Source organism: Kogia breviceps, chromosome 1 (genome assembly GCF_026419965.1).
Source record: "Kogia breviceps isolate mKogBre1 chromosome 1, mKogBre1 haplotype 1, whole genome shotgun sequence".
Lineage (NCBI taxonomy): Eukaryota > Metazoa > Chordata > Mammalia > Artiodactyla > Physeteridae > Kogia > Kogia breviceps.
Window position 1 is genome coordinate 39657921 of NC_081310.1, and position 15085 is coordinate 39673005.

Below are 15085 nucleotides of genomic sequence, written 5' to 3' on the forward strand. Positions count from 1 at the left end.
TTCAGGTAACATTGTCAGCTACCAATATGACTGTTGGAGTCTGTCAGAGTAATTGTATTAAAAAAAGCCAACCTTGCCTTATTTTAATCTATTTAAATAATAGACTATTCGAAGGTTTTAAATAAATTGTTTTCCTCCATAAGACTTCATTCATGTTAGGCTCATCAGTTTGAAGAGTCCTGATCCTGTGATACAATATTTTGAAACAGAAACTTCTTTAAGCCCAGATTTCAACCACAATAACTAGTATCTAATACATATATAGCCCTTAATATGGATCAGGCATTAATCTAAATTCCTTACACATTTTAATGAATGGAATCATTAACCAAACTTATGAAGATGATGCTATTATTTTTTTATTGTGACAAAAATATACATAATGTGAAATTTTTCACAGTGATTTTTAAGTGTACATATAGTTCAGTGACATTAAGTATATTCACATTGCTGTGCAGCCATCATGACTGTCCATCCCCAGAACTTTTTCATCATACTGAACAGAAACTTTTATCCATTAGACAATATCTCCCCATCTCCAATGCCCACCCCCGCAATCCCTCCCGTAATCCTCCCCGCCCCCACAACCACCGTTTTACTTTTTGTCTCTTAGATAAGAAGAAGTAGACAATCTGAATGGGCCTATATCTATTAAAGAAATTGAATCGATAATTAAAAACCTTCCAAAACAGAAAGCACTAGGCTCAAATGGGTTCACTGGTGAATTCTACCAAACATTTAAGGAAGAAATTATACCACTTCTCTATAATCTCTTTCAGAGAATAGAAACAGAGGGAATACTTCTCAACCCATTCTATGAGGTCAGCATTACCCTAATACCAAAACCAGATAAAGACATCATAAGGGAAGAAAACTACCGACCAGTATCTCTCATGGACATAGATAGGAAAATCCTCAACAAAATATTAACAAATCAAATCCAACAATATATAAAAAGAATTATACACCACAACCAAGTGGGATTTATCCCAGGTATGCAAGGCTGCTTCAACATTCAAAAGTCAATTAATGTAATTCATCACATCAACAGACTAAAAAAGAACAATCATACATTCATATCAATAGATGCAGAAAAAAACATTGACAAAATCCTACACCCATTCATGTTAAAAACTCTCAGTAAACCAGGAATAGAGGGGAACTTCCTCCACTTGATAAAGAACATCTACAAAAATCTACAGCTAACATCAGACTTAATGGTGAGAAACTTGAAGCTTTCCCACTAAGATCAGAAACAAGGCAAGGATGTCCCATCTCACCACACCTTTTCAACAAGATACTGTAAGTGCTAGTGCTATGGTCTGAATTTTTGTGTCCCCCACCAGATTCATTTGTTGAAATCCTAACTCCCAAAGGTGATGGTATTAGTAGTTGTGGCCTTTGGCAGGTGATTAGGTCACTCATGTGGGATTAGTGCTCTTATAAAAAAGATCCCACAGAGCTCCCTAGCAACTTCCACTGTGTGAAGCTACAATGATAAGTCTGCACCCTGAAAGAGAGCCCTCACTGAACCATGCTGACACCCTGATTTCAGACTTTCAGTCTCCAGAATTGTGAGAAATAAGCCTCTGTTATTTATAAAATACCAAATCTGTGATATTTTGTTACAGCAGCCCAAATAGACTCAGACAGCTAGCTAATGGAATGATACAAGAAGAGTAAATAAAAGTTTAGATTGCGAAGGAAGAAATAAAATGGGTTGCCTTCACAAAATTGTTAAAAATTACATTAATTGGCATATATAATATTTTTAATATTTTGGTAACTTAAAAATACACACATTATTTATTAAAATAAGAGAAATGTTTAGTTACATAATTATCTTCCCTGTGAGTGTAAGAATTATAATATCCCTTCCATCTTTTTTTTTTTTTTTGTGGTACGTGGGCCTCTCACTGTTGTGGCCTCTCCCGTTGCAGAGCACAGGCTCCGGACGCGCAGGCTCAGTGACCATGGCTCACGGGCCCAGCCGCTCCGTGGCATGTGGGATCTTCCCAGACCGGGGCACGAACCCGTGTCCCCTGCATTGGCAGGCAGATTCTCAACCACTGCGCCACCAGGGAAGCCCCCATCTTTTTTTAATAGCAGTTTTATTAAGATATAATTCACATACCATGCAGTTCATGCTTTTGAAGTATACAATTCAGTTGTTTTTAATATATTCACAGATATGTGCACCCATTACCACTATCAATTTTAGAACAACTTCATTAGAATGGTTGGTTCTTTTTTCTTTCTAACTTTGAATTTTAGGATTTTTTAAAAAACCATTCTAACCATTTAAAATGCACAATTCAGTGACATTAAGTACATTCACAGTGCTGTGCAACTATCACCACTATCCATTTCCAGAACTTTTCATCATTCCAAGCAAAAACTTTGTACCCATTTGACAATAACTCTCCATTCCTCCCAGCTCCTTGCAACCACCATTCTACTTTCTGTTTTTATGAGTTTGACTATTCTGGGTTCCTCATATAATTGGAATCATACAGCATTTGTTCTTTTGTATCTGGCTTATATCACGTAGCGTAACATCTTCAAAGTTCATCCATGTAGTAGCATGTGTCATAGTTCATTTCAAGACTGAGTGATATTTCACTTGTATATATATGCCACATTTCACTTATGCATCTATCTGTCAATGGATATTTGGGTTGTTTACACCTTTGGGCTACTGTGGATAATGCTGCTATGAACATTGGTGTACAAATACCTGCTGAGACACTGCTTTCAATTCTTTTGGATGTATACCCAGAAGTGGAATTGCTGTGCTGGGTTGTATGGTAATTAGATTTTAATTTTTTGAGGAACTACTGTACTGTCTTCCACAACAGCAGCTGTACCTTTTTTTTTTTTTTTTTTTTTTTTGGCTGCACACGGGCTTTCTCTAGTTGTGGAGAGGTGGGGGCTACTCTTCGTTGTGGTGCATGGGCTTCTCATTGTGGTGGCTTCTCTTGTTGAGGAGCACAGGCTCTAGGCATGTGGGCTTCAGTAGTTGCGGCATGCAGGCTTCAGTAGTTGTGGCTTGTGGGCTCTAGAGCGTAGGCTCAGTAGTTGTGGCGTACAGGCTTAGTTGCTCCGCAGCATGTGGGATCTTCCCGGACCAGGGATCGAACCCGTGTCCCCTGCATTGGCAGGTGGATTCTTAACCACTGCGCCACCAGGGAAGTCCCTAGCTGTACCATTTTATATTTCCATCAGCAATGCACAACAGTTCCAGTTTTTCCACATCCTCACCAAGACTTGTTATTTTCTGTTTTTATAATAGACATCCTAATGAGCATGAAGTATTATCTCATTGTGGTTTTGATTTGCATTTGATGACTAGTGATGTTGAGCATTTTTTCAGGTACTAATAAGCCATTTGTATAACTTCTTTTGAGAAATGACTATTCAAAGTTTTCATATTTTTTAATTGTGTTGGTTTTTCTGTTGTTTAGTTATAGGAGTTCTTATATATTCTGGATATTAATTCCTTATCAGATATATGCTTTGCAAATGTTTTCTCTCATTCTGTGGGTTGTCTTTTCACTCTTGGTAGTGTCCTTTGATTCACGTAAGTTTTAATTTTGATGATGTCCAACTTATGTATTTTTGGGGTTGATATTTTTGTGACATTACAAATGGAATTTTAAAAACTCCTTTTCAGATTGTTTGCTTTAATTGTATTGAAAATTTTATTGTATTGAAATGTGACTGATTTTTGTGTGTGGATTTTATATCCTGCAACTTTGCTGAATGTGTTTATTAGCTCTATCAGGTTTTGTTTGTTTTTGTTTGTTTGTTTTTGGTTTTTTTTGGCAGACTCAGGGTTTTCTATATATAAGATTATATCCTCTGTGAACAGAGATGATTTTGCTTCTTCCTTTCCAACTTGGATGCCTTTTATTTCTTTTTCTTGCCCATATCCTCTGGCTAGAACATCCAATACTATGTTGAATAGAAGAGGTAAAAGACAGCATCCTTGTCTTATTCCTGATCTTATAGGAAAAGCTTTGTCTGTCAGCATTGAAAATGATATTAGCTGTGGGTTTTTCATATAAGGCCTTTTATCATGTTGAGGAAGTTTCCTTCTATTCCTAGTTTTCTGAATATTATTATTATGAAAGTGTGTTGAATTTTGTCAAATGCTTTTTCTATATCAATTGTCCTAATCATGTGGCTTTTCTGCCTTCATTCTATTAAAGTGGTATGCAACTTTGATTGATTTGTGTATGTTGAACCGATCTTGTTTTCCTGGAATAAATCCCAATTGGTCATGATGTGTTATCCTTTTAATATATTGCTGAATTTGTCAACCACTGCATTTTACTGTCTTTTTGTTATACTACCTTAATTCTTTCCTTGACAACTTCTTACCCAAAAGATAATTCTCTTGTTATACAAATTGTTCTACAACATAGAAAAAAAATTAAACGTTACCTAGTTTCATTATATGAAGGAAATAAATATAATTCTGTTAATATCCAACAAAACACCAAAAAGGGAAATTGTGAATTGTCATAACCAAATGGGATATGGATTATCTCACATGCAGTTATTAACTATTTAGTAAGCATTTATTGAGATTTTAGTATGTTCCAGGCAGTGTCAAAGTTTTTCTCAAGGTGTTTACAAGTTTGGAAGGGGAGACAAATAAGTAAACCACTGATTACAACGTAGTTTGATATAACATTATAATAGAGATATCCATGGATGCTACATGATTACATAGGAGGGTACCTAATTGAAAAAGAGGATGAGGGTAGCCTTCAGAAAGGTGTGTGTTACTCTTAAACTGCCTTGAATGATGAGTAGAATTAGCCCGGAGAAAGGAGAGGACTGTTCCATACAGAAGGACTATCAATCACAATGACAATGAAAAAGCATATTAATTGAAAAACTACAAAGATTTTCAAGGTGGAGAATCTGTATGGGAACGTGCTGAGAAATGGCATTTTTGAGATAAAAAGGGGGCAAGATTGTAAAGGGATTTGTGTACCTGATTAAGGAGACTGAATGTTTTTTTTTAAAGACCTTGGGAACCATTGAAAGATTTTAAACCAATGTTTTTTTTTAAAGACCTTGGGAACCATCGAAAGATTTTAAACCAGGAAGTCATATGAGCAAAGTTTTGTTTTAAAAAGATCATTCTAGCAAAATGTGGACTATGGTTTGAAGGATGGAATGGGAATGGAGGGAAAGGAGACTAAAGGCAAAAAGACGGGAAGTGACTGTATTAATCCAGTTCAGAAGTGATGAAGGTCTAAACGTAAGCAGTGGCAGTGGAAATGGAAGGAGGGAGACAGATTTTAAAATAATTTAATAAGTGGAATCAAAAGGTGTTGATCAAATAGAACTGTGAGGATGGGTTGTTGGAAACTGAATTAATTGGGGTGATAAATTTGGAGGAAAGTGATCAGAGAATCAATAAAAGATAGCAGTGAGAAGGAGTAGCAGGTGATATGTCCTGAAGGAATGAAACTTAATGGAGAAGTAGTTTTTTAACATGAAGGTGAAACAAGAACTGCTATCAGACAAGTCCAGAATGTAGGACATTTTATAAGAGATTGCATAGCCTGGTCTCTTCCACAAGCTAATTTCATAGGGGGATAGGAGACTAGGGAAGGATGAAGGACTGTGGTAGTTTAAAAGAGACCAAAAAATATTAAGACCAAATGTAGTAAATAAACTTTAATTAGAGTGTAAGTTGAAAAAATAAACATTATGGTACAATTTAGATATTTATATATTGAATAGATATTAGATGATTTTAGTGAATTTTTGTTAATTTTTAAGGATGTCATAATTATATTGGGGTTACGTAGGAGGATTGTCCTTATTTTTAGGAGATGCGTGTTGAAGTATTTAGGGATGAATAATTGTAATGTCTGCAATTTACTTAGAGACAGAGACATAGGGAAGAAGCAAAAAAACAGCAAAATATTAGTCATAGTTTGATACAGGTGATGGGTATAGAGTTGTTTACAATACGAAGCTTTCAATTTCAGATTCAAACTTGAATTTGCAGTGTTCCCAGCAACTACTTTTATAGCATTTACATTGTGTTAGATATTATAAGTAATCTAGAGGTGATTTAGCATATATGGGAGGATGTGTGTAGCTATATGCAAATACTACGCCATTTTATATAAGGAACTTGAATGTCCTCGGATTTTGGTATCCGTGGGTCCTGGAACCAATCTCCCTGTGGATTTGAGGGATGACTTTTTTCAATTCCTGATCAGATTTTTAAATATAAGCTCCTCAATTTTTGATAGTTTATTACCAATGGGAAACTATTTAAAAATGTAAAAGTATTTTTCTCAACCACTAAAAAATTTAAAACAGTTGAAATTATATTTATAATCTCAAAAATGTATCCTTTTTAAATTGAAGTGTAGTTGATTTAAAATATTACATTAGTTTCAGGTGTACAACATAGTGATTCAGTGTTTATAGATTATACTCCATTTAAAGTTATTACAAAATAATGGCATATTTCCCTGTGCTGTATAATATATCCTTATTGCTTATTTATTTTTTTGCGGTACGCGGGCCTCTCACTGTTGTGGCCTCTCCCCTTGTGGAGCACAGGCTCCGGACACGCAGGCTCAGCGGCCATGGCTCACAGGCCCAGCCGCTCCGCGGCATGTGGGATCTTCCCGGACCAGGGCACGAACCCGTGTGCCCTGCATGGGCAGGCGGACTCTCAACCACTGCGCCACCAGGGAAGCCCCTGCTTATTTATTTTATACATAGTAGTTTGTGTCTCTCAATCCCATAGCCCTGTCTCACCCCTCATCCTTTCCCTCTCCCCACTGATAACCACTAGTTACTAGTTTGTTCTGTATATCTGTGAGTTTGTTTCTGTCAAAAACTCCTCCTTTAATTAATAAATATAATTAGAAAATTTTGTGATACAATGCGAATGGTTTTTTAATCCAGTTGAACTTTCTCCTATCAGTTATTTAAAAATAATGGTAAAGATTTAATTTATATAACATGTATGTGTTGTTAGAGCCATGAAGCAGGCTTGGCTGATACTAAAAGGGCACATCAGCTGCAGAGGGATAGAATTAGCCAATATATGTGAAGATAAGGATTGGGTGCTGTTTCTTAGAGCCACAAGCCTCCTCAGTCCCAACACTGGATTGCATATTATGTTCCATGGGCATGTGGAGCACAAACTATTCCAGTGGCTCCATGGGTTCCTTGTCCATGGTGAGCAGTGGTGCATTTGATTTCTGGCTTCTGAAATAGGAGCCCATGTGGTAGATCACCTTCATGGCAAGTGTGGAGCAGTGGGTACCTGATAGCATTTGTTGTGCTTGCCACCGGTGTGACCAAGGGGCTTGCCATCAGATCCTGTACTGCCTAGAGCCTCCTGCTAGGAAGCCCTGGAATAGCTGCGTTTTGCTGCCCAGCCTAGACCTGGCCACACTAAGAAATGAGAGGATCAGTATTTTCGGATGCCCCTGTAATCCATTCACATCATACCTGTGTCCAGTGGGTGAGGACTCCTGAGTTAGGGAAGTTCCAAATGTCAATTAAAGCATTATTTATTCCTGACAGATGACAATTGGAAAAAGGAGATTCCATGATCCAGTAAATTTGGAAAATGCTGCATTAAAGTTAACAAGTTTCTTTAGAATATCTCAAAGACTTTTAAAATTTTTATTTATTTTAATTTTTGGATGTGTTGAGTCTTTGTTGCTGAGCACGGGCTTTCTCTAATTGTGGTGAGCGGGGGCTACTCTTTGCTGCGGTTCACGGGCCTTGCACCATGGTGGCCTCTCCTGCTGCAGAGCACGGGCTCCAGGCGCTCAGGCTTCAGCAGTTGTGGCACGCAGGCTCAGTAGTTGTGGCACGTGGGCTTCAGAGTGCAGGCTCAGTAGTTGTGGTGCACGGGCTTAGTTGCTCCATGGCATGTGGGATCTTCCCGGACCAGGGTTCGAACCCATGTCCCCTGCATTGGCAGGCAGATTCTTAACCACTGCACCACCAGGGAAGTCTGAAAACTATTTTAAAATGTTAATTCTTTCTCAGCATATAGCTTCATTGTAATAGCAATAAAACTCCCAATGGTGTTTTATTTGGAATTTCTAAATTTTATTTGGATTTCTAAATTTCATTTGGAAGAATACATGGGTGAGAATATTAAAGAACATTCCTAAAAAGAAGACCAATAACAGTGGTAATAAGTAAAATAGGATGGTAATGGTGTAAGACTAGAAATGCAATTCAGAATGGAATTGATAGAATAGACGATCAATAGAACTAGTCTCCATCACATAAAGGATTATAACACATTATAAAGTAGGAGGAAAGAACTCAAGTGCTTAGTAAATTAGAAATTACTAAAATGAGATTAGAAATTAATCTTTCACTTTGAATCATGACAAAATAACTTTCAGATGGATTTAAGAGTAAGTATATTTTTAAACTGTAGAAGAAAATAGAATTGAGTATTCACCAAACCTATAGAAAAAAGATGATCTTCTCCCTCTTTTGGTGGTCCTTTCAAAGGATGTTTCTAAACTTTAAAGGATGAGAAGAAATCTTAACAGATGTGACTAAAATAAAAATAAAAGATAATGTACTTAAAAAAAAAATCTTAGTTGATGTCAGCGCCAACACCAGGCCACGCGGGGGCTCCGGAGCACGGCATGGAGGGGCCGGCCTAGCTGGGGCCCGTGGCCCTATGTCTTCTGGCTGCGACGTGGGTCCTGCGCACGCTGCGGGGCCGCAGCCACTGGGCGGTGGGCACCCGAGCGGCTGGGAGGCGAGCTGAGGGCCCCAGGCGGGTGTGGGCATCGTGTCCGCAGCCAGAGTCCCCGAGGCCGCGCTCGGGCCATGATCACTCGGTGAAGCTGCGCCGGGACAGCGCGGCCGGCCTCTTCTTGCGCTGTGAGGACCTGTGCGCGCTGCAGGACTCGGTGCCTCTGCCTGCCGTGCGCGCTTCCCTGCGGGAGGGCCTGCTGGACTTAACGCCGACCACCTCCGCGGGGTCGACTGGGCGCCGCTCCTGAGCACCCTCTGCCCCTGATCTGTATCCAGAGCTTCTTCCAGCCACGGCTTGGCGAGATAGGTTCTGACAGAAATAAACTTTACAGAAGTCGTGTTCCTGCAATAAGAAATAAAGATGTGACCTTCCAGTTGTGTAAAGCTCATAAATGCTGTGTAAGTGCATCGGGTGCGCCAAGGAACCTGGAGCTAAGTGGGCTAGTTGTGTGAGAGAGAGACTTAACTACGTTAACAAAGGTCCATCAGAATTTCCTGTGACTGTGACAGTAGAGAGTCCTTCCTCCTCAGAAATCGAAGAGGTCAGTGATTCCTCAGAAAGTGTTCAGGAAGAGCCAGAGAAAATCAGTTTGAAACAAGAAGCATTGTCGGTACTCAGTTATCACTTTAAAGCTATAGAGAAGATTATTTTTCAAATGGAAGGCTGATTGCAACATGGCACAGCTTGTGTGAGGGGTCTGTTTTCCCCTCCCACCTGCATTGTATCCTCTTGAATTGTTCCTTAAGCTTAAACCAAGGTGAATGGTGGACGTTTGAACTCTAAGAAATAAAAATGAAAACATGCCGTTAGTAATATATTTTCCTTTCCTTAGAACCTTAGTATATTAGATTTAGGGAGAATCTTAGTGATCATAAGATAAAGAAATTGAGTTCTGAATGAATATAGTCAGCTGATTCAGTGCTCTTGTTTTACAGATGAGAAAATTGACAGTTCTAGTTGAACTCTCTTTTTATAAGAGGAAAATATGGCCTCATTTTAAATAAAAGTAAAGTTGAAAAAAAATCTTAAATTTAAAAAGCGAACATCAGCTTTGTGCAATGGCAGTATTATAACCAGTGAGATTTTCCCAAGGTACTATTAAGACTAATAAGAGCCTTCCCAATATCTAACACAAATTCAACTTATTGTATTTCAGCGAGATAATAAGACAAATGCACAAAGACGAATTGGGAAGAATGGTTCACTCAAGAATTATTGTAAAAACAAAAAAATTGGGAACTACCTAAATGTCTACAATTAGGGAGTTGGTTTAATAAATTATGATAAAGTTCTATAATGGAATATCAAACACTAAAAATGATAATGTAATAATTTTTTTGAGAATAAAAAGATGCTCACAGTTCATTGTTGAGTGAAAAACTAGATTAGAGGACAACATTAAGAGTAGTTAACTCTGCTTGGTAGGATTTGAAGTGGTTTTTACTTAGTCTAAACTTCTTTCATTTTTTTTTTTTCTTCAGTAATCATGTGTGAGTTTGGTTATCATAAAGGAGATGGAACTGTTTTCATTTTAGGAAAACAAATGAAAACAGCTGACCTGGAAAATTGTTTTCAGTAATCATGACATAGGGTTAAGTCTTTATTATTAAAAGAGCTCATACAAATTGTTAAGAAAAAACAGAAGATCGCAGTAGGAGTGAGCAGAGAACATGAACAGACAATTCATAGCATAGAAAATAGAGGTGGTAAACAAGCATAAAGGATCATTATTTAGACTTACTTGTAAGCAAAGAGCTGTAAATTTAAATAATGAGATAACATTTACTTGCTTATTAAACTAGTAGAAGTTTGCTGTCATGTTATTTATTATAATAAAGAAAAATTAACACTATCAATAAACTGTTACATTCCTTTGGTACTGTTCAGAATTGAAGGTTATGCTGCAACCTGGAAAAATAAAACATTTCAGTGAAGTAGTTAGGAGAATGAATGGTAGTTATAAAAGGTTGTGTACAAAGAAAGGAAAATACAGCAAAATGTTATGTTAGTGGTTATGTTAGGGTAAAGGGAATATATTTATAATTAAAATAATTATCTAAACTCATACTTAATCTCTCCCTTTCCACTTTTTCTAGAAAAACTATTTATTTTTCAAATAGTAAGTACAGTTATTCTCTCATCTAGAATATAGCAATATCCTCCTAACTGGTGCCTTTTCTTCCACCCTTGTTCCTTTCCAGGGTATTCTTAACATAATAGCCAAAGTGAATAGAAGCCAGACCATGTCACTTCGCTGCTTCGAACCCTCCAGTGGTTTCTCACTTCTTTCAAAGTACAGGACACCGTCCTTAAAGTAGCCTGCAGAGCCTTTATAGAATCTGTCCCCACCCCCAAACTCATACCTTTCTGACCTTATTTCCTACCATTCTGCCTTTCTCGTTCTCTCTGGCTAAAAACTCTTCCTGCAGATATTTACAAGGCTGGCTCTTTCTCCTCCTTCTAGTCTGTGCAGATGTTACCTTATCACTTAGGTAGGCCTTCCCAAACCACCATCCCATCCCATTCTCCCCTATCCACATTGCCAGCGCCCATGTTCCTTCCTGGCTTTATATTTTCTAGCACCATTTGACTTACTGTGTATTTTACCAAGTGTGTATAAACTTATGTATCTCCCCCACCATGCACAAAATAGCTCCACAGAGCCAGGAATTTTTTGTCTATTTTGTTCTTTGCTCCAACCGTAGCACTTAGAATAGTGTACATAGTACACACATAGTATACATGTACACATAGTACATAGTGTACTATATACTACACATAGTAGGTACTCAATCAATATTTACTGAATAAATGATGTTTTAATTGTTTCATCTAAGTAAGTTTTAGTCTCAACACTAGTTTGAAAGTTTTTTTGAGCGAGTGTAACATGTTGCTTTTGTATGCCTCCCGCTCCCCAGTTTCCATCCTCCTCAAGCATAGAGTAAAGCAAGACAGGTGGATACACCAGAGAAACACAATATCCTTGGCATTGGATTCCTTCTGTTTCTCAGGCTAGGATCTACCCAAACTAAGATGGATGATAGGCTGGTGCTGGAAATGTTCTATATCTTGATCTGGGTGGTAGTTCAGCTCTATGACTATATACATATATAAAAACTCAGTAAGCTGTGTACTTGAGATCAGTGCACCTTTGGTACTTTCTTGTTTGTGTATTATGCCTCAGTAAAAAAGTTTTAAAAAAAGCTCCGTTCTTTGAGATCTCTAGAGGAAGTTAAACATGCCAAATGATACATTAAGAATATCGGGAAGGGAGAGAAAAGTAAATTGTAAACATCATAACATTTCACTCTTAAAGAGTTCAGCATGCCTCTCCTAAGCGTAAAGACATTCTCCTACATAGCCTCTCCCCACCCCCCACCCCCAGTAAAAAATATTAGGAAGGAGTTCTGCCATGTTCTTCCTTCCTAGAATTTCTAGTTATTGAAATTTTTGTTTTGAATTTAAAGTTAAAATAAAATAATTTTTATTTACTTTCTCTTTTGCAGAGATAGCAGTAGCAGAATTTCACAAAAAAATCAAAGAAGCTTTTGAAGTATTTGACCATGAGTCAAATAATACAGTGGATGTGAGGTTTGGAAATGTTTTCCTCTAATTCTAAATTGCTGGTACAACTTGTAAAGTAGAAGAGGGTTCATTCTCTTCTTTTTACATTCTTTGGACTTCTGCTATTTAAAGTACTTATTTTTCTGTACCCTGTAAAAGGTCTTTTCTATCTGTTGCTTTGGATCAGTACTGTTTCTTATTCTTCATAATCTGGTGGAAAGAATATATATCCACATTGCCTATTCTAACCTACAGACTAAATTCTGTGAATGAGGCTAACTCTACTATAGTACTAGACACATAGTTGGCACTCAGTATATATTTGTTGAGTGAATGAATAGAATTTGCTTTTAAAATACATAGGTATGGGGACTTCCCTGGTGGCTCAGTGGTTAAGGATCCACCTGCCATTGCAAGGGACACGGGTTTGATCCCTGGTCTGGGAAGATCCCACATGCTGCGGAGCAGCTAAGTCTGTGTGCCACAACTACTGAGCCTGCTCTCTAGAGCCTGTGAGCCACACTACTGAAGCCTGCATGCCTAGAGCCCATGCTCTGCAATAGGAGAAGCCACCACAATGAGAAGCCTGCGCACCACAAGGAAGAGTAGCCCCTGCTCGCCACAACTAGAGAAAGCCTGTGTGCAGCAATGAAGACCCAACATAGCCAAAAATAAATAAATTAAATAAATAAATTTTTAAAAAATAAAAAATAAAATACATAGGTATGTATAATCAAGCTATGAACGTGATATTACAAAGAAGGATTAATAATACTTAAACATGGTACACTCTTCAAGTAAAATAAATGAAAGAACCAAAACAAAAGAACATAAACAATGAGAAAAAGACATGAATACTGGTAGATCTAGAATGGAGGACAGGAGACAAAGAATAGTGTGAAAAAAGAAGAGGCAAAAGGTAGAGGAGATTATACATGCATAAAACAGAAGCTGTAGAATCTATGCCACATATGTACATCAAAGAAAGGCAATGAAACCATAGTTCCAGGAGACCAAGCTGAATGAGGAGTATATGATGGGATCACAATCTCAAGAGTCAGAAACTAGTAGTACAGAGGCCAACAATACAGTTGGAAGTGACTAAGTGCTTTTTCTCCCCCCTGCATGGCTTGTGGGATCTTAGTTGCCCGACCAGGGATTGAACTCAGCCCCTTGGCATCGAAAGTGCAGAGTCATAACCACTGGACTGCCAGGGAACTCCCAGGACTAAGTGCTTTAAATTTGAGCTAAACTGAATGAACAATAGGAGGTTTTATGTATGACAAATTGTAGCTACGGTCGTCCCTCAGTATCTACAAGGGATTGGTTCCAAGGCACACCCTGACTCACCCCCAACCCCTCACCCCTCGAGGATACCAAAATCTACGGATGCTCAAATCCCTTATAAAAAGTGGCATAGAATTTGCATATTACCTACCTACATCCTCCTGTATATTTTATTTTTTTATATATAAATTTATTTGTTTGTTTGTTTATGGCTGCATTGGGTCTTCATTGCTGTGCGTGGGCTTTCTCTAGTTGCGGTGAGCGGGGGCTACTCTTTGTTGCGGTGCGTGGGCTTCTCATTGTGGTGGCTTCTCTTGTTGCAGAGCATGAGCTCTAGGTGTGCGGGCTTCAGTAGTTGTGGCTCACGGGCTCTAGAGTGCAGACTCAGTAGTTGTGGCGCTTGGGCTTAGTTGCTCCGCGGCATGTGGGATCTTCCTGGACCAGGGTGCGAACCTGTGTCCCCTGCAGTGGAAGGCAGACTCTTAACCACTGCACCACCAGGAAGTCCCTCCCGTATATTTTAAATCATCTCTGATTACTTATAGTACCTAATACAGTGTAAATGCTATGTAAATAGTTGCCTGTGGCATGTGGCAAATTCAGATTTTGCTTTTGGAACTTTCTGGGGTTTTTTCTCGCAGTATTTTAGATCTGTGGATGGTTGAATCTTCAGATGTGGAACCCACGGATATGGAGGGCTGACTGTATATGTATTCCTTAGTTTCTTACACCTGAAGGTACAAGGTGTGATTGCAGGAAAGGAGAGTGAAAAGTGCAGTCCGTTTCATTACTTTATAGTATCACCTTACAAAGTTTTGTTTGGTACCTCAGCTATGTTTGTGGGCTTTACTGCAGTGGATAAGGTAGAGAATGGAGTTAACTTGCAGCACTGCAACTGTAGTCGGCCTTGTGGGAGGCTTGGCTCAGCCATTGTCAGGGAAGTGTGAGGGTAAAGTGCAGGGCTGAGCACTGCACAGCTCCAAGTGGCGCCAGCCTCACTGCATGCATTGTGAATGACACTCGCAGTGTGAGTATCCTACTGGGAAACTGGGTGGGACAGTAGTGGTGGTTGATAGGGTTTGGGATGGGGTGGGGAGCTTGTGACTCTTGCCTGCAATTTGAATAACTAAATATATGGATGGCACTTGCCTTTACCTCAGACCTCTCACTGGAGCAGAAGGGTTCTCCTGGGGAAGGAGAGGAGAGGTATTGTCAGATAATTCAGGGATGTGCAAGAAGAACCAGAATAGCTTTATGAAAGAGAGGGGGAACAGAGAAGGGAAACCAGCATTTACTCAAGCCTTGCTCTCTGATGTCTACCTATAGTTGGGTGCTAAGGGTTTTTGTGTACATTACCTCATTTTAGTCTTTTTATTAGTACGGTAAGGGTTGGCATCTCCAGTTTTTGGAGACTAGGAGAAGGTAAATAGCTTGCTCAAGGTCACA

General features: G+C 38.7%; 1 protein-coding gene across 3 annotated transcripts in view; it reads left to right on the forward strand.

Moving 5' to 3' along the window:
- EFCAB2 (EF-hand calcium binding domain 2) overlaps window positions 1-15085 on the forward strand; it is a 138796-nt gene that overhangs the window by 65772 nt on the left and 57939 nt on the right. The window contains exon 2 of one of the 3 annotated variants that reach the window (XM_059068265.2): window positions 12295-12379. The exons of the other annotated variants lie outside the window; for them this stretch is intronic. Within the exon in view, the coding sequence (XP_058924248.1) occupies window positions 12295-12379 (85 nt within the window). The remainder of the gene's footprint in view (window positions 1-12294; window positions 12380-15085) is intronic. 3 annotated transcript variants of the gene reach the window in all.